At 35.0% G+C, this 23,719-nt stretch overlaps 1 protein-coding gene and 1 pseudogene across 1 annotated transcript; one reads left to right on the forward strand and one right to left on the reverse strand.

Annotated features, from left to right (window-relative positions):
- Window positions 1-345: 345 nt before the first annotated feature.
- On the forward strand, window positions 346-13,848 carry ogal (O-GlcNAcase like). Its single transcript, XM_016536460.1, has 16 exons — window positions 346-520; window positions 1,229-1,280; window positions 1,372-1,469; window positions 2,698-2,828; window positions 2,909-3,080; window positions 4,826-4,924; window positions 5,142-5,414; window positions 5,500-5,598; window positions 9,491-9,708; window positions 10,856-11,033; window positions 11,437-11,522; window positions 11,600-11,692; window positions 12,988-13,058; window positions 13,128-13,248; window positions 13,326-13,449; window positions 13,577-13,848. Exons 1-16 carry the CDS (start codon window positions 478-480, stop codon window positions 13,711-13,713), a joined length of 1,995 nt encoding a protein of 664 aa, XP_016391946.1. The 5' UTR covers window positions 346-477; the 3' UTR covers window positions 13,714-13,848.
- Window positions 13,849-14,785: 937 nt separating this feature from the next.
- On the reverse strand, window positions 14,786-20,893 carry LOC107726852 (soluble calcium-activated nucleotidase 1 pseudogene; annotated as a pseudogene).
- Between the last annotated feature and the right edge of the window lie 2,826 nt (window positions 20,894-23,719).

The raw sequence follows: 23,719 nt of genomic DNA on the forward strand, positions 1-23,719 counted from the left end.
GTTTCAAAACGTTATTTTAAACGTTTCAAAGGCACATTTGACATTAATTCATGCAATTATAATATCATTTTTTTATTAATAATTTATCAGTTTTTCATTGTATAAGTTCGTGACTAAAACGAACATCCACTCAAAACGTTATTTTAAACGTTTCAAAGGCACATTTGACATTAATTCATGCAATTATAATATCATTTCAAATGTAGTGTAGTCTCTCGTGCCTTTTATTAATAATTTCATAGTTAATTTGTGTGGAGTAACGTTACCTCAAACAGCTGTAGAGTTGCGGAAGACGGAGGGCGGAGCTACGCGCGGATGGGCGGGGTTTATTTGACGGCGTGACCTCGCATACAATCAGGAAGTAGAGAGATTATAAACATAAACATAAATCCAAAACAGCTGATTCCGTGTCATCAGATCCACAGACCTCGTCGAGCGATTCAGACCCATTCAAGAGCTCTGCGTGCGCCAGGAATCATGTCCAAGAAATGCAAGATGTTCCTCAGTGGAGTAGTCGAGGGTGAGTCACTAAAAACCTATGAAATAATAATAATAAAAGTGTAACATAACATAAATATACGTAATGATAACATAAATGATTAATGGTAAGGTTAATGCGTTTGTAATGTGATTACAAATTACTCATTTTGTTTTATTTTTTGTTATATTTATTTTATTTAGTAGTTAATAATGTTTATTTTGCAGTAAAATATTACTATAGTAATATATTTTTTTATTTAGTTGCAGTTTTAGTAGTAGTAATAATAATAATAATAATTTTATTTTGCAGTAAAATATTATGATAGTAATTTTTTGTTTTTATTTAGCCATTTTAGTTTTTATTTGGTAGCAGTAGGAGTAATAATAGTAATAAATATTATTATTATTATTATTATTTTGGCCATATTCATAATATGGCAAAAAAATTGGCCAAATTGTGAATCCCTAAAAACATGCGCATCACATATAATTTTTTAATCATATTATAAATTGCAGTCACAATTTTTAATGAGATTCTAGTGATATTATCATTCTAATAATAATGCCCTGAATGTACAATAAATGCAGGACATATTATATAATAAACAAGATACACAATTTATACAGTTTTACATATTATGCATTACTGTAACTGTTGTGACAGAGCTGCATGTATTCTCGATGTAAGCCTAATTCCTGAAGGTTGTATTGAAGCACGGCTGTATGACGTGAGCTTTGTGTGCTGCAGGGTTTTATGGGAGGCCGTGGACTATGAGCCAGAGGAAAGAGCTCTTCACGAGGTGAATGAACCGCTCTTATCACATGCCATCAGCTCTTATCAGCTCATTTATCTCACTTCTTCTCTGTGTGTGCGTGGTGTTATCTTCATAGGGAGCAGAGATGGGGCTTGAATGCGTATCTATACGCACCAAAAGATGATTACAAACACCGGATGTACTGGAGGGATCTGTATTCACTGGAGGAAGCAGGTGACCGCGACGAGCAGGCGCTTTTATCCAGAACGCCCTACATTGCATTCAGTTTAAACATATTTCTATTAGAGGTGTAACAATACACTCATGCCACGATTTGATATTTGATGCACAGCACTGAATACTGAATACTGAATACGATAGTCTCACAGTACTTTAAACCAGAGCCCGCTGAACTTTGATTTGGCCTAACATGCAGGGAGAAGAGGGGAAAAACATGCTATTGAAGCAAATCTTCAAAAATAATGTATATTTTTGTTGTAACATTTTTGCATTGAAATGCAAAAAAAAAAAAAAAAAAAAAAAAAAAAAATTTTTTTTGTTTAATGATGAAAAAAAAATGAAATCTAACACAGATGAGGAATTTTTGGCATAGATTTTTTACAAGTATTTTTCCCGTATTTTGAATTACACATTGCATTGTGAGGTGTTAAAACATGTAATTTATTATTTTATTTTTTTTGTTGTAACATTTTTGCATTAAAATGAAAAAAAAAAAAAAAAAATTTTTTTTTGTTTAATGATTTAATAAAAAAAAGAAAGAAAAGCATTTAAACATAATATAATTAGATATAATGCAAACTTAACTTTTTGCCCACAGCCCTCAATCAAGTGGCCCTTTAGCCCTTTGTGTTAAAAACTTTGTGCATCTCTGCTTAATAGAGTGCAAAGTAGATTTTTTAAACAATTACATGTAAGACAAAACCGTTAACCAAAGTACTGTTGATTAACCAGAATAGAAATATTCATGTTTCTGCTTAGCCAAAAATACTGAATTATGTTAGACACTTATGCTTGCTCTCTGTCCCTGATTACAAAGATTTAAAAGCTTTTAAATAATAATAGTGAAATAATAAATTATTATTAATAATAATAATTCATTCATTCATTAATAATAATAATAATAATACATTTATTTATATATATATATATATACGCATATACATTTTATTATTAAAAGGTTTTGAATGATAATGGTTAAATAATAAATTAATAATACATTTATTATTTAATAATTAAATAATAATAATTACTATTTAATTCTGAGCTTCTGGGTTTGCCATATTTGATGCGCTCTTTGTAAGTGTGTAAGTGCTCATATGTGAATAAAAGCTTGGACCAGCAAAAAACAACAACATAAACCCTACTCCACAAACATCTTGATCATCTTAAGCAGAGCAGGACTGTATTTTCTGAAGATGAGGCGCTTGGTTGTGTCTTCCAGAGCAGCTGATGACGCTGATCTCCGCCGCTAGGGAGCGTAGCGTGGAGTTCATCTATGCCATCTCTCCAGGGCTGGACATCACCTTCTCAAACCCTAAAGAGCTGACGGCGCTCAAGAGGAAGCTCAGCCAGGTGCAGACCGCTGGAAAGCAGTCATCAGCTATTTTATTGAATCTTTTACTAGAAGTGATTTCTTTCTGAATTCTGTGCAGGTGTGTGGGTTCGGCTGCCGGTCGTTCGCGCTGCTGTTTGACGACATCGAGACAGAAATGTGTCCGGCTGATAAAGAGGCGTTCAGCTCGTTCGCTGAAGCTCAGGTGTCCGTCACTAACGAGCTGTTTCTGCATCTGGAGGAGCCACACACCTTCCTCTTCTGCCCCACCGGTAAACACAGGCGTCTCATTCAAAACAGTACATCAGTGATGCTAAAACAACCACAAAATAACCAGAATTCCCCATATTTTCCTCCAACTTGACCATCAATCTCAGTTTTGATCGTTTCTTCAGTGCACAACAAACTAACTCTACTAAACACTTAATAAACTTTTATTTATAAAACAGATAGTTCCGGTGCTTGATTCTGATTGGCTGAGCTGCGTTCGAAGCTGATGGAAACTCGCTCTACAAAGTAACATACACCTTTGTTTACGTTTGTGTGTTGCTCGGCAACCACTTTGTAGCAACCACAACTGTTTCTGAGGAGCTACATTGTTTGGTGGAAGAATACTGTTTTTATTAATATCATTACACTTTATTTGCTCTGTTTTATTTTGTGAAACCTTACTACGTATATGGAATAACCGTTTTATAAAAGCAATATAAAAGAAATATAAGCCCCGTGAAGCCATGGTTTACAGTGAACTTATAACAGCTAAGGGGGTTCTGTTATAAACTCCGCTTTGCGTCGTGCCTAACAACGCCCCTTAGCTGTTATACATTTTTCTATGCAATTTTTCTATGAATTTGTGCTTTTACCCACAAATTCTTATTATTATATTTGATTGATTACATATTTTTATTTTAAAAATTTTATTTGATAGTATGCAAAATATTACAAAATAACAAAAACTATAATATAATTAATATAGTAACTATAATATAGTATTTCAGTGATACTTGAAATAAATTCCTTCCTTGACAAAATAACCTGAATTGACTATATGTGACCCTGGAGCACAAAACCAGTCATAAGGGTCAATTTTTTTGAAATTGAGATGTATACATCATCTGAAAGCTGAATAAATAATCTTTCCATTGATGTATGGTTTGTTAGGATAGGACAATATTTGGCTGAGATACAACTATTAGAAAATCTGGAATCTGAGGGTGCAAAAAAATCGAAATATTGAGAAAATCATCTTTAAAGTTGTTCAAATGAAGTTCTTAGCAATGCATATTACTAATCAAAAATTAAGTTTTGATATATTTACTGTAGGAAATTTACAAAATATCTTCATGGAACATGATCTTTACTTAATATCCTAATGATTTTTGGCATAAAAGAAAAATTTATAATTTTGACCCATACAATGTATTTTTAGCTATTGCTACAAATATACCTGTGCTGCTTATTACATTTAGTCATTTAGCAGACACTTTTATCCAAAGCGACTTACAAATGAGGACAATGGAAGCAATCAAAATCAACAAAAGAGCAATGATGCAAAAAAAAAAAAAAGCATCATAAACTTATGACTGCTTTTGTGCTCCAGGGCCACATATTTTAATCATTACTTCAGTGCACTACAAAATAAAGAACCAAAACGCTGCCAAACACTTAATAAACTCTCATTTCATTATTATTATGTTATGTTAACATCTTTTGTTTCTAAGCCTATTTTTAGGACCTTCAAGGATTTAATTTCATTTGCAAATTAAGCCGATTTACTCACAAATTCGGATTACTATAATGCAAATATTTAGTTATTTTTCATCTAGTATTTGTAATTTTTTATCTAAAATTAATCTGATAATATGCAAAATATTATTTTCCATATTTTCCTCCAGCTTGACCATCATTCTCAGTTTTGACCGTTTCTTCAATGCACAGCAAAATAAAGAAGGAAAACTCAACCGAACAGCGATAAACTCTCACTTCATTATTTCCGTGCATTCTCTGGTTTCTGCAGATTACTGCGCTGCGTTCTGCACTCCTAGCGTGCCGCTGTCTGCGTATCTGAACACAGTCGGTGAGAAACTCAACGCTGGGATCGACATTCTCTGGACAGGTAACATCATGAGTTTTTCTGTGACATTTATGCATTTATAGATTCATGCATTTGGCAGACGCTTTTATCCAAAGTGACTTGCATTGCATTCAGAGTCATGCATTCCCTGCGAATCGAACCCATCACTAGTGCACTGAACTAAATGCATGAATGCATCACAGTGAAAGTGGCATAAAGGCACTTTTTTGACATGCATACTGTGCTTCTGTCCCGTCAGGGCCGAAGGTGGTGTCCCAGGACATCAGTGTGGCGTCTATAGAGGAGGTGTCAGCCGTTCTGCGGCGGCCACCGGTCATCTGGGACAACATCCACGCTAACGACTACGACCCGCAGAGACTGTTCCTGGGACCCTTCAAGAACCGGCCCACCGAGCTCATCCCCAAACTCAGAGGCGTCCTCACCAACCCCAACTGTGAATTTGAGCTTAATTTCGTGGCCATTCACACGCTGGCCTCGTGGTGCAGCTACGGACAGAAAGACGTCTCTATGGGTAAAGACCGCTTCTGTTCAAACGTAACGGCAGCGTTTGCATCGTTTATTAATAATGTCTGTGACATGATGTCGTCGCTCCACAGATGGAGACGATCAGGGCTCGGACTACAACCCCCATGAGGCTTTGCGGCTGGCGCTCTCTGATTGGCTGGTTGAGTTTGGCAGAGCTGATCAACCTGACGGTAAATAAATTAATAAAGATGCCATAAAAACATTTCATTACTTGATATAAAATAAACATGAACTGATATGAAGTCAAATATTAAATAAAACTGTTTTGTTTCAGGTGGTTGCCAAGACAACAATCTCCATTTACTGAAATACTAAAATAAATAAACTAAAAATGAAAACTATATAGATATTTTTTTTAAACCTACTAAAAAAATTACTAAAATGAAAACATGAAACATGAATAAAAATATGAACAAAAACTATAACAGTATTTCAGTGATACTAAAATGACAAGCTTTTAATTAAACACAAAACCAATGAGGACACACTGTATTTAATGTTTAATGAATCTCACAAGGCCATATACAACGCTCATATTTCACCCAGAATATATAAGAAAAGCATGTTTTTCTGAGACCAAGCCTATTTATTTTCATGCAAATGAAGCACATTTACCCACAAATTCTCATTACTATAATGCAAACTAATTATTGAAGTATTTCTGAATTTCTTATTTAAAAACAATTCTGAATTAAAAAAAACATTGTATGAATGTAATTTGAACAGAATTTTAGTATCATTGATATAGTTTTTATTAGTGTTTTGAATTATTTTATATTTTCATTAATATTTCAGTTAGTTTTCGTAATTTTATTGCGTTTTAATTATTATTTTATTTGTGTTATTATTATTATTATTTTATTTAGTTTTAATTATTTTAGTACTTCGAATGAAATGTAAATGAGAAATATAGTAAGTTAAAGTTACTGTTTATTTTATTTCAAGTAATGAAATGTTTTTATGGTTTTAGTTGTAATTAACAACAATAACCCTGATGAGAATAATGAGAATTAAAAAAACACACGGCAGGTTTTTGTGCTTAATTTTCATAATAATTATGTGCTTGATTCTGATTGGCTGAGCCGCGTTCAAAGCTGTTGTAAATGACTCTACAAAGTAACACACACCTTTGTTTACGTTTGTCTGTTGCTCGGCAACCACTTTGTAGTGCCTAAAACCCACTTAGCTGTTATAAATTCACTGTAAACCACGGCTTCACAGGGCTTATTGCTTTATTATATATGCATAACTTATTTTTATATTATACTATTTTAGTTAAAATTTCAGTTATTTTGCTGTTTTTATTTTTATGTTTTTTTTTAATGTCAAAATATTTAATTATTTTATTTAGTTTGAGTTATTTTAGTACTTCAAATGAAACTTAAATGAGAAATATGAGTTGAAAATGAATGTTTTTATGGTTTTAGATGATAGATACGACCCTGTGGAGAATAATGAGAATCAAAAAACACCTGCCAGATTTTTGTGCTTAATTGCATTCATAGTAATGTTAGAATCCAAAACAATCCTAATTATCCTAGAAGAGTAATATGCCAGGCGCTGGCGGGGGCCGCTCTAAACGAGACGAGGAGCCGATGCAGACGGACGGTTACGACGGTTACGCCAAAGACAACCCGCTGTACACAGCCGAGCCGCTGACGCTGGACGACCTGACGCTGCTGTCTGAGCTCTTCTATCTGCCGTACGAACACGGAGCCACGGCCGTCCTCATGCTGCAGGAGCTGCACTGTCTGCGCAGAGAGGATTCAGAGCGGGTCAGCATCAGAAGAGCCTCCACACAAACACTGAGTGCAGACAGTGCTGGTCCCGCCCCCAGCTTCATTCTGATTGGTCCTTCGTCTCCGTGCATTCTCTGGTTTCTGCAGATTACTGCGCTGCGTTCTGCACTCCTAGCGTGCCGCTGTCTGCGTATCTGAACACAGTCGGTGAGAAACTCAACGCTGGGATCGACATTCTCTGGACAGGTAACATCATGAGTTTTTCTGTGACATTTATGCATTTATAGATTCATGCATTTGGCAGACGCTTTTATCCAAAGTGACTTGCATTGCATTCAGAGTCATGCATTCCCTGCGAATCGAACCCATCACTAGTGCACTGAACTAAATGCATGAATGCATCACAGTGAAAGTGGCATAAAGGCACTTTTTTGACATGCATACTGTGCTTCTGTCCCGTCAGGGCCGAAGGTGGTGTCCCAGGACATCAGTGTGGCGTCTATAGAGGAGGTGTCAGCCGTTCTGCGGCGGCCACCGGTCATCTGGGACAACATCCACGCTAACGACTACGACCCGCAGAGACTGTTCCTGGGACCCTTCAAGAACCGGCCCACCGAGCTCATCCCCAAACTCAGAGGCGTCCTCACCAACCCCAACTGTGAATTTGAGCTTAATTTCGTGGCCATTCACACGCTGGCCTCGTGGTGCAGCTACGGACAGAAAGACGTCTCTATGGGTAAAGACCGCTTCTGTTCAAACGTAACGGCAGCGTTTGCATCGTTTATTAATAATGTCTGTGACATGATGTCGTCGCTCCACAGATGGAGACGATCAGGGCTCGGACTACAACCCCCATGAGGCTTTGCGGCTGGCGCTCTCTGATTGGCTGGTTGAGTTTGGCAGAGCTGATCAACCTGACGGTAAATAAATTAATAAAGATGCCATAAAAACATTTCATTACTTGATATAAAATAAACATGAACTGATATGAAGTCAAATATTAAATAAAACTGTTTTGTTTCAGGTGGTTGCCAAGACAACAATCTCCATTTACTGAAATACTAAAATAAATAAACTAAAAATGAAAACTATATAGATATTTTTTTTAAACCTACTAAAAAAATTACTAAAATGAAAACATGAAACATGAATAAAAATATGAACAAAAACTATAACAGTATTTCAGTGATACTAAAATGACAAGCTTTTAATTAAACACAAAACCAATGAGGACACACTGTATTTAATGTTTAATGAATCTCACAAGGCCATATACAACGCTCATATTTCACCCAGAATATATAAGAAAAGCATGTTTTTCTGAGACCAAGCCTATTTATTTTCATGCAAATGAAGCACATTTACCCACAAATTCTCATTACTATAATGCAAACTAATTATTGAAGTATTTCTGAATTTCTTATTTAAAAACAATTCTGAATTAAAAAAAACATTGTATGAATGTAATTTGAACAGAATTTTAGTATCATTGATATAGTTTTTATTAGTGTTTTGAATTATTTTATATTTTCATTAATATTTCAGTTAGTTTTCGTAATTTTATTGCGTTTTAATTATTATTTTATTTGTGTTATTATTATTATTATTTTATTTAGTTTTAATTATTTTAGTACTTCGAATGAGATGTAAATGAGAAATATAGTAAGTTAAAGTTACTGTTTATTTTATTTCAAGTAATGAAATGTTTTTATGGTTTTAGTTGTAATTAACAACAATAACCCTGATGAGAATAATGAGAATTAAAAAAACACACGGCAGGTTTTTGTGCTTAATTTTCATAATAATTATGTGCTTGATTCTGATTGGCTGAGCCGCGTTCAAAGCTGTTGTAAATGACTCTACAAAGTAACACACACCTTTGTTTACGTTTGTCTGTTGCTCGGCAACCACTTTGTAGTGCCTAAAACCCACTTAGCTGTTATAAATTCACTGTAAACCACGGCTTCACAGGGCTTATTGCTTTATTATATATGCATAACTTATTTTTATATTATACTATTTTAGTTAAAATTTCAGTTATTTTGCTGTTTTTATTTTTATGTTTTTTTTTTATGTCAAAATATTTAATTATTTTATTTAGTTTGAGTTATTTTAGTACTTCAAATGAAACTTAAATGAGAAATATGAGTTGAAAATGAATGTTTTTATGGTTTTAGATGATAGATACGACCCTGTGGAGAATAATGAGAATCAAAAAACACCTGCCAGATTTTTGTGCTTAATTGCATTCATAGTAATGTTAGAATCCAAAACAATCCTAATTATCCTAGAAGCTTTCTCAGTAATATGCCCCTGTGCGCAGGCGCTGGCGGGGGCCGCTCTAAACGAGACGAGGAGCCGATGCAGACGGACGGTTACGCTCCAGGACCCAAAGACAACCCGCTGTACACAGCCGAGCCGCTGACGCTGGACGACCTGACGCTGCTGTCTGAGCTCTTCTATCTGCCGTACGAACACGGAGCCACGGCCGTCCTCATGCTGCAGGAGCTGCACTGTCTGCGCAGAGAGGATTCAGAGCGGGTCAGCATCAGAAGAGCCTCCACACAAACACTGAGTGCAGACAGTGCTGGTCCCGCCCCCAGCTTCATTCTGATTGGTCCTTCGTCATCAAACTTGACACTGATTTGTCATCCTGCAGAACTAATGCATTTCACTCGACACAAAGTTGCTTTAAAACGTCCTGTGCGTGTGCCACTTAAAACTGGTCGTTCTGAAATTAATTCTGCTTTTTAAGCTTAGCAGTCAAACATTAGAAACATCAGAAGCCTTGCAGGTCATGGGTTCGATACCACAAAATTCTCCCCAATGTGCAAAAAAATAAAATAAAATACTACTAAAAAAAAATATATATATATATATATATATACACTTATGATTTTGTTTAACATATCCTGCCCCTTTCTTATTCACATTCCTTTGCATAACTATATTATTTTATCTATATATAGATTATTTTGTACATATTAAAAAAAGTTATCTTGTGTAGTTATTTATATATATATATATATATACAAATATATATAAATACACATGCATACACCTATATACTTAGAAAAAAATTACATATATTTACATTATAAATATATTTCGTATACAAACGTAACATATTTTTCTTAAATATATACACATGAATGTGTGTGTATTTATATATACATAATAAATATACACAGCACACACACATATATATATTATGTAAACAAAAACTTTTATTTTGGATGCGATTAATCGTTTGACAGCACTAATATATATATATATGTGCAATATCTGTCCTGTTTTTAAAAAATATTTTTTAGGGATATATTCACACAAAATAACGTTATTCACTGATTTATTGTATTGTTTATATATATATAAAAACTTGTTTTATTATCTGTCTTGTTTTCACATTTTTATTTTATTATTTTATACAATTTATTCATATAACATATTATAATTATTGTTTTATTTTTTATGCATTTAGCAGACATTTTTATCCAATCAACTTAAAATTGAGGAACAATTCGTCAACAATGTTGGTAATACACAATGTCATGTATTTAGTCAACTAGAGTATTATACTGAAAGCTAATGAATCATACGTTTACATTGAATGCACTGTAAGTTGTTTTGGATAAAAGCGTCTGCCAAATGCATTGATGTAAATGTGACTGTGTTTCGATCGCCGCAGGGTAAGGAGGAATGGCGGCAGAGAGCAGGGAAGTTTGACGACATGTGCGCCGCTGTAGTGCAGATGTTCAACAGACTATCCAACGTTCCCAACCGGATCATCCTGTACGACCTCTACAACTACATCTGTGACATCAAGAGCGGCGTCACCATGGCCAAAGCCTACGTCAAGACTCTGGGTGAGAGCCTGAGCCGCTCGTCCTGAATGATCATGAAGCGATAATCCTCGTGAAGCTGTGGTTTACAGCGAATTTATAACAGCTAAGGGGGTTTACGAGGCTTATTGCTATTATAAAACGGTTATTCCATATACGTAGTAAGGTTACACAAAATAAAACAGAGCAAATAAAGTGTAATGATATTAATAAAAACAGTATTCTTCCACCAAACAATGTAGCTCCTCAGAAACAGTTGTGGTTGCTACAAAGTGGTTGCCGAGCAACACACAAACGTAAACAAAGGCGTATATTTGTAGAGTAATTTACAACAGCTTCGAACGTGGCTCAGCCAATCAGAATCAAGCACCGGAACTCTCCACTTTATAAGAATAACTATAAACACCTCATGTGTTTTGTGTTGCAGGAGGTCAGACGCCTCATCCCGCTCTCGCTTTAACCAACGATCCCGAGCCGTGGGGCTTCAGAGGAGGACTGTCCGGAGAATTCCAGGTACGCTTCTGTACGACACTGACCTTTGACCTGCGACCGGGCCTTCAGCTCCTGACGGTGTTTGTGTCGATGTTTAGCGGATGCTGCCGTCTCACGGGATCCGTGACCTGTTCCGCAGTCCTCCGGCCACACGCGTGTACACCATACGACCCTGCACTCCTAAAGACCAGGTGACACGCTCTTAAAGAGACAGTCCACCAGAAATCATCCTTTACTCACCTGCATGTCTTTCTCCTTGGTTCCTATTGACGAACACCAGTCAAAAGTTTGGAATTAATACGATTTTTTTAAAAGAAGTTTCTGCTGCTCATCAAGGCTGCATTTATTTGATCTAAAATACTGTAAAAATTGTTTAATATTATTATAATCTAAAACAGCTGTTTTCTATGTGAATATCTGTTAAACTGTAATTTATTTCTGTGATGCGCAGCTGTATTTTCAGCATCATTACTCCAGTCTTCAGTGTCACATGATCTTCAGAAATCATTCTAATATGCTGATTTGCTGCTCAAGAAACATTTCTGATTATTATCAATGTTGAAAACAGTTGTGCGGCCCAATATTTCTGTGGAAACCGTGATTCATTTTATTTTTCAGGATTCAGCATTTATTTGAAATAGAAATCTTTTGTAACATTATAAGTAATGATGCTGAAAATACAGCTTTGATCGCAGAAATAAATTACATTTTAACAGATATTCACATAGAAAACAGCTGTTTTACATTAGAATAATATTTCACAATTTTTACTGTTTTTGATCAAATAAATGCAGCCTTGCTGAGCAGAAGAGACTTTGTTTACCAACATTAAAAAATCTTAATTGTTCCAAATGGGAACTTGAACTGTTTGGTCTCATATGGTAAACATTTTTATTTTTATTTTTTTTAAATATGCAAAAAATAACCAAAACACATATTTTCTAAAATATGTTTTAAAACATATTTACTTAAATATTTTTAGTATATTTTTTGAAAATACATTTTTATATTTTGCCCTCCATACATTTCAATCCAAGTATACATTCACATATGTTGTCTATAACACATGAATATATAAAACAATTGAATATATATATATATATATATATATATATATATATATATAAAATGGCTGCAATATAACAAAGAGTGAAAAATTTAAGGGGGTCTGAATACTTTCCGTACCCACTGTATGTGTGTGTGTGTATATGTGTGTGTGTATGTGTATATATATATATATATATATTAATATATTAAACAGTAAGGCTTCTGTAAGATTGGAAATGTATTTTATTCCATCTGAAATAAATGTTGAAATTTTTTGGGGAATATGAAGGTTGAAAGTAAATATATTTTCAGTTTCAAAAATATATTTTGTTGAGCTTCACGGTTTACAACTTATATTTAAAATATATTTTGGCCAGAGAAATTTAAATTTTTTTTGCCGTATGGATTCTTGCGACTCTCTTCTGTGTTTGTTTTCCAGCCGGAGGTGCTGAAGATCTTCAAGGAGATGCAGATCGAGACGCAGCAGAAGGTGGAGCTGGTTGGCGACCGGTGAGAATACACCAGTTAGTTTGGTTAGGTTAGTCGCCGAGCGCTTAATCAGACCGGTTTCTCCGTCAGGCTGGTGGAGGGTCACGTCACGCCGTCGCAGAACTGCAGTCTGATCCTAGACGACGCGGCTGGAGTCTGCGGTTACGCGTTTGCCCTCAGCGACGCCAAGACGGCCATGACTAAAGCTCAGGTACGGAAACAAACTCTTGTTCAAGTTTCAAAACGTCAGAGATTTCTTGGACTTCAGCGTCTTTGTGTTTCCTCCAGTATCCAGAGACGATGCTGCAGGATTTCCCATCAGTCATGGCCATTCAGATCCACTCCAGAGTTCCTGATCACAGCACAGCAGAGCGGCTGATAGAGCAGATGCTGTCAGCGCTGAGAGACAGCGGTGAGTTTAAAAACACTCTCCACCAATCAGAGCGCTGCGCTGACATCAGCAGCGTTACATTAGTCACCGGTCTCACCGCATGCTCGACAGCTGATTGTAAGCTGTTCATCCAAGTGTGTTTCCACAGGGTCTAAAGGGGTTTTCAGCGAGTTCCGATCCAACGACAGACGAATGTACGACTTCCTAAAGACGCTGGATGTGTTTCAGGTGCTTAAAGTCGACGGGCTTCCGACCAACCTGGTCATCATGGGAACTAAACTCTGACGGTCCACATACAGACAATAATCTAACCATTAATTTATGTTTTTTTAATTCATTCTTTGATTAAATCCATAATTTAGTTGGGGGTATAAAATAAAACGATAAGCCCCAAGAAGCCGTGGTTTACAGTGAATTTATAACAGCTAAGGGGGTTTTAAGGCCTCCGTGATATACGTAGTAAGGTTTCACAAAATAAAACAGAGCAAATAAAGTGTAATGATATTAATAAAAACAGTATTCTTCCACCATGTTTGTAGAGTAATTTACAACAGCTTCGAACGTGGCTCAGCCAATCAGAATCAAGCACCGGAACTCTCCGGTTTTATAACCACAAACATAAATTAATTCTGCAGGAATGCACCTATAAAAAAATCTAAATGTCTCAAATGAATAATAAATCTCTATTTGCATTCATTTTAATATGCATGTCTCATTTTTTTTATCAATCCCATAAATCAAAGACATATTATATAAACATATCCAGTGTAGTTTATACACTTAAAAAAACAAAAACACTAAAATCAGCAAAAAAATTACAAATAAAATAAGTTTTGAGGTGTTGTAGTTTTTAATAAAGGCAAATAATTACTGGAATTCTTCTCATTAGTGCATTTCTCAAAGTACGCATTTATTTATTACACAGGGTTTCTGCACGTTTAATGAAGGTACATTTAAAACTTTATAAGACCAAAAAAATTTAAGCAACACAATATGTGTCCCTGGAGCACAAAACCAGGGTATATTTGTAGCAATAGCCAACAATACATTGTATGGGTCAAAATTATCCATTTTTCTTTTATGCCAAAAATCATTAGGATATTAAGTAAAGATCATGTTCCATGAAGATATTTTGTAAATTTCCTACCGTAAATATATCAAAACTTAATTTTTGATTAGTGATATGCATTGCTAAGAACTTCATTTGAACAACTTTAAAGATGATTTTCTCAATATTTAGATTTTTTTGCACCCTCAGATTCCAGATTTTCAAATAGTTGTATCTCGGCCAAATATTGTCCTATCCTAACAAACCATACATCAATGGAAAGCTTATTTATTCAGCTTCAGATGATGTATACATCTCAATTTCACAAAATTGACCCTTATGACTGGTTTTGTGCTCCAGGGTCACATATGTTCCCGTAATATAAATGTCTCTAAATAGAACTTTCAACATTACTTTTAGCTATCTGTACTGGAACATGTTCATTTGTTGCAGTGCATGCAGAATTTAATGCCATGACTTTATTTTAAAACCTTAGTTTGTGAAAACGTGAATTAGGACGTTTTAAGACCCGCAGAAACCCCGTTCTGTTTGTTAGAGTTTTCCTCTATTATTGCATCTGTTTCCCGTTGCTGTTTTTCTGTCTGGTCCCACATTGGGGACATCCGTCTGAAAATATACTGGCCAGCGTTTCAATGCATTATGGGTAACGGGCGGCTGCACTTTTGTTGTGTTTTACGTCACTGAAGTCTTTGAGTCGATCACTGAGCCGTCTTGTCTATATGAACTCCAGTCCTTCATATTTGACGTCTCCGATCTTGGTGTCAGGCAGCAGGATTCGTCCGTCCAGCGTGAAGGCCGTGATGTATGTGGCGATTTGTCCCGCGTCTTCCTCTGATTTGAGCGCCAGTATGATCTGGTCGTCTGTGTCTGGGATGAACTTGAAGGAGGAGAAGCCGAGGGTGGGTTTGAGCGGCCCGACGCGCGACGCTGAGATCTGACTGAAGTCCGGCGAGCAGCTCAGGATGAGGTTCGTGCCGCGGCGCTCGTCTGCTGTTTCCTCGTAGCGTTCGGAGCTCGCGCGGCGAGGGAGGAAGAACCAGCGCTGGAGACGCTCGCTCCACACGGCCGACTCGTGGATGAGATAACCTGAGACAGACCAGAAACACATACAGTATCAGATAATATATAATATATGTGACCCTGGAGCACAAACCAGTCATAAGGGTCAATTTTGTGAAATTGAGATTTATGCATTGCGTCTAGATAATTCATTCCTCATAGATAGTTCAACACGTGTGATGTTTCTTATTTCAGCTTATTTCTTGATGTACTTCCTATTTAAACAAGAAGTTGGATGAAACATATGCACTTGATTTTCATACTTAGTCCATTCTGATTTCATGTGACTTTAAATGATACAGAATGACATGAGTATACAATAATATAAGATGATATATGTAGCCAGTCAAAAGATTTTAAACGTTTTTGACTGAAGTCTCTTCTGCTCACCAAGGCTGCATTTATTTGATAAAAATACAGTTAAATTGTGAAATATTTTTACAATTTAAAATATCAATTTTCTATGTGAATACATGTTAAAATATAATGTATTTCTGTGATGCGCAGCTGTATTTTCAGCATCATTACTCCAGTCTTCAGTGTCACATGATCTTCAGAAATCATTCTAATATGCTGATTTGCTGCTCAACAAACATTTCTGATTATTATCAATGTTGAAAACAGTTGTGCTGCACAATATTTTTGTGGAAACTGTGATACATTTTATTTTTCAGGATTCACAGATGAATAGAAAGTTCAAAAGAACAGCATTTATTTGAAATAGAAATCTTTTATAACATTATAAATGTCTCTACTGTCACTTTTCATCAATTTAATGCGTCCTTGATGATGATTAAAAGTATTAATTTCTTTTAAATTCTTCTTTTAAATCTTATACTCCAAACTTTTGAACAGTAACGTATCATGGTTTACACAAACTAAAACTTTAAAAAATTTTAACATACTATATTCACATAGAAAACAGCTATTTTAAATTATAATATTTCACAATTTTTACTGTAGTTTTGAGCAAATAAATGCAGCCCTGGTGAGCAGAAGAGACTTTTTTCAAAAACATTTAAAAAAAATTTTTGTTAACGGTAGTGCAAAAGATAGTATATAATATGTAAGGTAATAAATAGTTACTATAAGATACACACTGCTGGAGTCTCTTTAAAAGAGACATATTATGCCCCTTTTTACAATATGTAATATAAGTCTCTGGTGTCCCCTCTGAATGTGAAGTTTCAGCTCCAAATACTCCACAGATCATTTATTATATCATGTTGAAAATGCCCATTTTGAGTGGAAGCATAAACACGCTGTTTTTCAGGCCTGTTTCTTTAAATGCAAATTAGCTGCGGCTCCCCGTCCCCTTTTCCAGAATAGAGCTGCGCCATTAGAGCTCGGACCTGCTAAAAACATCTGTTTTGGTTCTGATGATCATGTTTATCGTGCTGAAATCATGAGTTTTAAACCATGAGTTTAAACTTCTGATAAACGGTTTTCTGAGCGCACACATCTGAAGCACACGCACAGAAAGCGGCTGTCACAGCATGTGAGTACTAAACTAAGTTCTTATCCGCTAGCCGTGTGTTCCGGAGGACTGAGCGGGTACGTGTCGTTATAACGCGAGTCCACCGATTCGGCCGCAGCCATCACACCTGACATGTCCCGGCTGGAACGCCACGAGCGCTGGCTGCTACCTTTGCTGTCGGTGGAGCTCGATGATGTTTGGTGCAGGTACGCGAGGACGGCCAATGCCAGAAGGATTACCACCGTGATGGCTCGCCATCGGAAGTGGAAACGCAGGTCGGAGATGGAGCTAGTGATGGAGGAGAACATGGAGACACCATGAACGGAAACCCAAATGGAGTCACGGCTCTCTGTTGACATGGAGAAGAGAAGAAACTTGAAATGATGAATGAATAAAAGTTCAACTTTCCATGATAAAACATCTTTTGGACGTTGGGATATTAGTACAAATGCAGGTTCAGATTTAAAGCAAGACACCACAGGTGAATAAGGTAAAAACAGTAACGGTGCATGAATAATCATCTGCTAATACCTACATTTAATATGAGCTGTGTTAGTACATGATTATTCATGTACTGTTATTGTAGAGCGTTACGGGTAAAAATGTGAACTAACCAATATCACCATACTTACCCCGCTGATTAATCACAGTACATTAAGGGAATTGTTCTCTATTACTAATTTTCCAAAATGTTATGTTTAATATGCACTAATTTGCATACATTTCCAGAACATAAATCTGAACACTGGATAAAGCCAGATTTAAAATTCTGGTTTGGGTTTGTTGTCATATTAGAGTGAAAGGTTTTTATAGAGGGGATTTTGGATTTCTCTTTTTATCACTCCATAAATCATAAAATACTGTCAGCAGACCGAAAACGAACACATTTTCACCATATTTTTAGGAATAAGATGTTGTATAAATCAGTGTGAATGATATATGAACAAACCCCTCAGTAAAAACCTTCAGAATATAGAGAGGAATAAAACTGTAAGTTTTGGTGTTTGTAAGAGCTGCTGAAGTGCAGAAACAAACTCATTTTGAGAAAACAGCTTTTAAAGATATGTACTATAATTGAAATCGAAGGCAAAATCCTTGTTTTTCCATGCACAGTTTTTTAGTTGGTTTTTGAAATTTTGCTCCATTTTGCTTCCATAACATATCTTCTTTCAGACTAGAGGAATGAAAACGTCCAAAATAGACATTTAAGTGTTTATATTTTATTGCACTTTATCTATTTCCGCCTGTATATTTTAATTCCAATCCATATCTTTAAAAAGTTTTTTCTCCACTTCAGCAGCACTTACAAACACCAAACTTTACAGTTTTATTCCTCTCTATATTCTGAAGGTTTTTAGTGAGGGGATTGTTCATATATCATTCAGATTAAATTTTATTACATTATTGCAAAAAAAAAAAAAAAAAAAGTAAAATATTTGTTTTTTCTGTTGACAGTATTTTCTGATTTATGGAGTGATAAAAAATGAAATCCAAAATCCCCTCAGTAAAAACCTTTAACTCTAATATGACAACAAAACTAAACAAGAATTTTGAACCTGGCTTTATCCAATATTCATATTTATTTTCTAGAAATGTATGCAAATTTAAACAACATTTCAGAGAACCTGTCACACCAAACAAGTTTTGATGTACTGTGATTAATCAACCGGGAAATAAGGTGATATTGAACAGCTTTACCTTCCTAACCTGCAGTGTTTTGATTTAAACACACATAACAGTCACTTGCTATTAAACACTGACTTCTGCATTCGTGCCGAGTTTATATTCGTCTGAGCTACGGCTGTGTGACTATCAAATTTCCAGACGCAGGATTCCCAAATCAGATCCTTACGGAACGGGAATGCTGATCATACCAAACCGTACATCAGCACACTGTTTACTCTGTTTTTTCAACAGGTCACTGTAGGATACATTTAAAAAGTAAAGGCTGATAAATGCTCAAACAATTGTAGAAAGCATGCACATCCATGAAATAATGCAAATCTGGTGCTCAACCAAACCTTTTTGCATTTTTCCCATGATAAACGCTGCAGCATGTGCACGAAACTAAACAACAGATGCTTAAACAACAGCAAACCTCCCATCCCATAATGATGACACGTGCCTGAGAGAGTTCAGCGCTAAACGTGTCTGTTTAACAATCATTACTACACGCTTCATTAAGAAATTACACGCCACTGCGGCCCAGAGCATGTGAATCTCAGCAACAAACCCTCATAAAACATGCTTCAGAACACCCAGCTGACCTTTAACATTTACATTTAGCAGACATTTTTATGCATGCTTACAAATAAGGAATACAACAAACGATTTTCATTAGGAGTGTCAGATCTTTGGATTCCACTGTATGTAAAACATACAGTATAATGAGTATTCATTAAATTAAATTAAATTAAATTTCATTAAATAATTTATTTAGTGTCCTGAAAAATTAGAATTAAATCACATTAGAAGTTTTGATCATTCTTAACATAGAAACACTTACAGTAATACTTTATACATTTTATTACTCATAACCAGATCAGATACTATACTGTATAGTATAATTATTATTTACTTATTTAGTAATTTATTGTACATTTATTATATATATATATATATATATATAATTTATTACCATCTTAATATTATACATATGTAATATTAAATTCAAATTACTGTATATATTTTTTCTCTCATGATTTAATTAAAAATGTGGAGAAAATAGAATACACTGGATCATTTTTAATATAGAAACATGTCTGAAAGACAATAGAAACATGAATATATGAGCCAAAAACTTCATAAAATAAGCTTTTAAAATAGTACATATAAATACAAAATTGATCAAATGCATTTACATTTTTAGTTAACTTTCTCTTAAATGGTTATGCCAATCATAATATATATAAAAAAGTTAGAAACATGCAAAACAGAAGTATTTTCATTGCTAGTGTCAAACTTTTGGACTACACTAAAATAAAATAAAAATAATTACTTAATCTATTATTTCATTAAATAACTTTTAAAAATCTTGGATCATTTTAATTTAACCAAAAAACATCTGAAAGACACAAGACACGCATAAACCTTCAACCAATCACAGCACGCTTGTAATGTATGTAATCGTTGACACGGCAACCATGACTTTACCTGTGAAAGGTGAGCGATCACCTGTGAACGAACCAGTCCAACAAAATAAGCAATTATACAACAATTAACATTGTTCATCAAGTTCAGCCCAACACAGACAGACACTAAATATGAGTCCAAATCATTCGTAATTCATAAAGATAATCCTCATTTATAAAATAACCATTTAAATTAGTACATTTAAAAGAAAAACGGATAAAATTCATATTAAATGTTTCTTTCAAACGGTTATGCCAATCATAAGTTATCAATAAGAACAAAAAAGTACTAAAACACACAAAACTATTTTTACTACTCGAGTAGTAAAAACTTTTGGACTACACTAAAATAAAATAAAAAATAAGCCAATTCATTACATAATTTAGTTTCTACCAAGAACAAAAATCACATTAGAAGCTTGGATCAGTGTTTCTAGAACAGATATGCAACTGAAGCTCAACTATACTCAATACAGTAAATGTGAATAAAAGAGGAATGACAAACCTTTCTTTCTGGCCCTCATGTGTGGTGTTCATTAAGTGTGAGTCTCTCTGGTGTGGTTTATTATCAGTCTCTCATCATCTTCTGGGATCATCAGCAGTGAGAGACGAAGCAAATAACGAGCCCTAACCTACGACACACTCACTAACCTTCAGACTCAACCCTGCTGAAGCTCTGTGCCAGAGGTTACGGCTATAAACCACATTAAACACTGCTTAACACCGCATTTCTCCTCTAAAGCTGTAATACCGTCAGAAAGGTGAAACCAGACATTACGAGTTTATTTGTTCTCAGGGCCGACTGTTTTTGTGTGTATATCTGCGGTCAGGTTTCTCTCGAAGAAAAGCTGATTTGTTTGGTAAATGATTGTAAACCAGATCTGTCTGATCCAATCAGAAGAGAGCAGTGGGGACAGTTCTAGTAAAACTATAATATTCTGGTAATACTTTATGTTATACTCATAACCAGATCAGTAGCTCGTGAACAAACTAATTTATATCTTTTTTAATTATATCTTATTTAATGCAATTCATTTATTTATTTCATATAATTATAATGATATATAATTTATTAATTTAAAATATATTAATTAATAATTTTATATTATACATACATGTATTATTAAATACAATTAAATATATAATTAAAATAATGAATACATTTTAAATTAATTTAACATAATATAGAATATTATATTATATATATATGTGTGTGTAACTATAAATTAATAGAATTAATAAATTATACATTAATTGAACATTATATAAAATATAACATAATATAATAATAATAATTAATATTATACATAAAGGTTATATATATATATATATATATATATATATATATTAATAAATTATAAATTAATTTGACATTACATAGACTATTATATAATATAATAAAAATAATAAATTATAAGCAGATCATTTAATTTTCCAAACAAATATACTAATATATTAGTACAAATATATGTATTTTATTTCATTAATATTATATTCTATATTCATGATTTCATTCAAAATGTGGAGAAAACATAAAACACAGAAGATCACTGCATTTGAATGATACTTCTGTCAACTAATTAGACTTTCTAACTAATGATCATTTCATATTGAAGTAATGTTAGGTCTGTAAATCCTGCAACCCCTGATGCATTTGTTCATATTATTAATATGAACATATTAATATGAATATATAAGTTAATAACGATTAACATTTTACTGCAAGTCAGCGTGAACACGTGCTGCTTGTCACTCAGAGCATCTCTGTGTATTACTGCTCATCATCATCATCATCATCATCATCACCTCTGCTTCAACTTTAACAGCCGGAAGTGTCGTGGTCTGCGCACGCGCGGCTACGGGTGTTCGATTCCGATTCCCGACTCCGACCGTAGGAATCGACTCCTCGACTCCCATTTACTTTACATCAAAACAGCGTCAGGAATAACACAAGATTGCAGTCGTTGTTACACACTCGATTATTTTTTCCCCCCGACACAATGCCTTCACTACAACAACAACACGTTTAGCGTGACTGCCCCAAATTAGTCCAATTCCACCGCGGGAGTCGACTCCAGGCTATTCAGAGTCGAGGAATCGACTCTTTTGGAGTCGACTCCCCATCACTACACGCAGCTTTATTTACATATTTCACTCACAAACACACAGCGTAATCTCATCACAGATAGCCATTCTGGAAGATTTGAGCCTTTTAATGTATGTCCCTTCTCAGTGTATTATTATTAATATATTCATAGAGTTTTTTTCCAATATACCTCGCATCAACACGACTTTTACACTGTTATAAACGAAACTTATGAGCGTTTAAACGTTTCTTTGGTTTGCTATTAGTGAGTTAGCCGATAATATATTGACTATTCTTGGAAAATGTCATTTTAATAACACACACATTAGACTGAAGTAACTCCCGGGAGTTTTTTGCTGAATAACCGGATTTAACCCTTTATGGGGCTGAAGACGAAACGCTCCGAATTTCCTGAATATCCTTCAAATCGTATCATACTTACTGTATTTCTCAGGCCGATGCAGTGGGTTAGTCTCGTGTGTTACAGCGGTATTTCATCCCCGCTCCATCGGTTCTCGCACCGATCTCAGACCGAAACAAACCGCCGGCTGCCAACTCCACCGGTAGGCGAAGCCCCGCCCATGAAACGCGACGCCGAAGGTTTGTCTCTTGAATATTAATTGCGCAACGCTACGTACGTTTAGCCGATTGGTTGAAAGCAGACGTAGGTAAGCGAGCGCTCAGTTAGCCGGCCAATCACAGTGCGACTTCGCTATTACATATTAATTAGATTACGCGCCTAGAAAGACCGGTGTTACGAGATTTTCGGTTTCCGAGACTTTCGGTTTCAGTGGGCGGAGCAAACATGAATATTCATGAGTTTCCCAGCCATGCGCGTGGAACCAAGTGGAACTGAGAATTTCACGCTCCTTGTATCTCAGCAGGTTTAATGGAATATTTTACAGTGTTGCACAAACCTATGCCTAAACTACATTTGTTCATTTACAATGTTTAGTTTATAATGTTTTCATTAGTCTGCACGATTTGTGCAGTCGTCACTGACTGAATGATTGCAGACATTCAGCACACTTAAGCTAGTTGTAACTTACTTTGATTTCAGTTCGTTGTGCTGTAGCTTTAAAACTGTGTCTGTTGTTAGTTGTTTTCATTTAAATACAACAGCTGAAATAAACTTGTATTTGTGGATCGTTTTTCATCTATCCTGGTGTGATTGTTCTTAAACTGTTAGGCTTAGGCTGTGAACAGATGACACAGAATAACATCGGTGTAGGTTGCAAAATGTTTATTAGGCCACTGATACGGTGGTGAATGTTATTTCATTCATTGCCAGAAGATGACAGTTTTAAAACTTAAAAGGTAACAGAAGAGCATAAAAATAAATAATTGAGATGGTAGTTGGATCTGCGCTACTATTGGAGACCTGTGTAGCTGTAATCATTCAAAAATGTCTAAATTTACATTTGTTTGTAAAAATGTTTAACTATTTTACATTGGAAACATGAAAAAAA

Source organism: Sinocyclocheilus rhinocerous, unplaced genomic scaffold (assembly GCF_001515625.1).
Source record: "Sinocyclocheilus rhinocerous isolate Xijiao unplaced genomic scaffold, SAMN03320098_v1.1 scaffold2027, whole genome shotgun sequence".
Lineage (NCBI taxonomy): Eukaryota > Metazoa > Chordata > Actinopteri > Cypriniformes > Cyprinidae > Sinocyclocheilus > Sinocyclocheilus rhinocerous.

What these genes read in the sequence shown, in the direction of transcription:
- ogal (XM_016536460.1), top strand. Translation starts at nt 478, where the DNA reads ATGTCCAAGAAATGCAAGATGTTCCTCAGTGGAGTAGTCGAGG. An exon ending in CCTCAGTGGAGTAGTCGAGG is followed by an intron (nt 521 to 1,228) that starts GTGAGTCACTAA and finishes TGTGTGCTGCAG; the next exon opens with GGTTTTATGGGAGGCCGTGG. An exon ending in TCAAGAGGAAGCTCAGCCAG is followed by an intron (nt 2,829 to 2,908) that starts GTGCAGACCGCT and finishes AATTCTGTGCAG; the next exon opens with GTGTGTGGGTTCGGCTGCCG.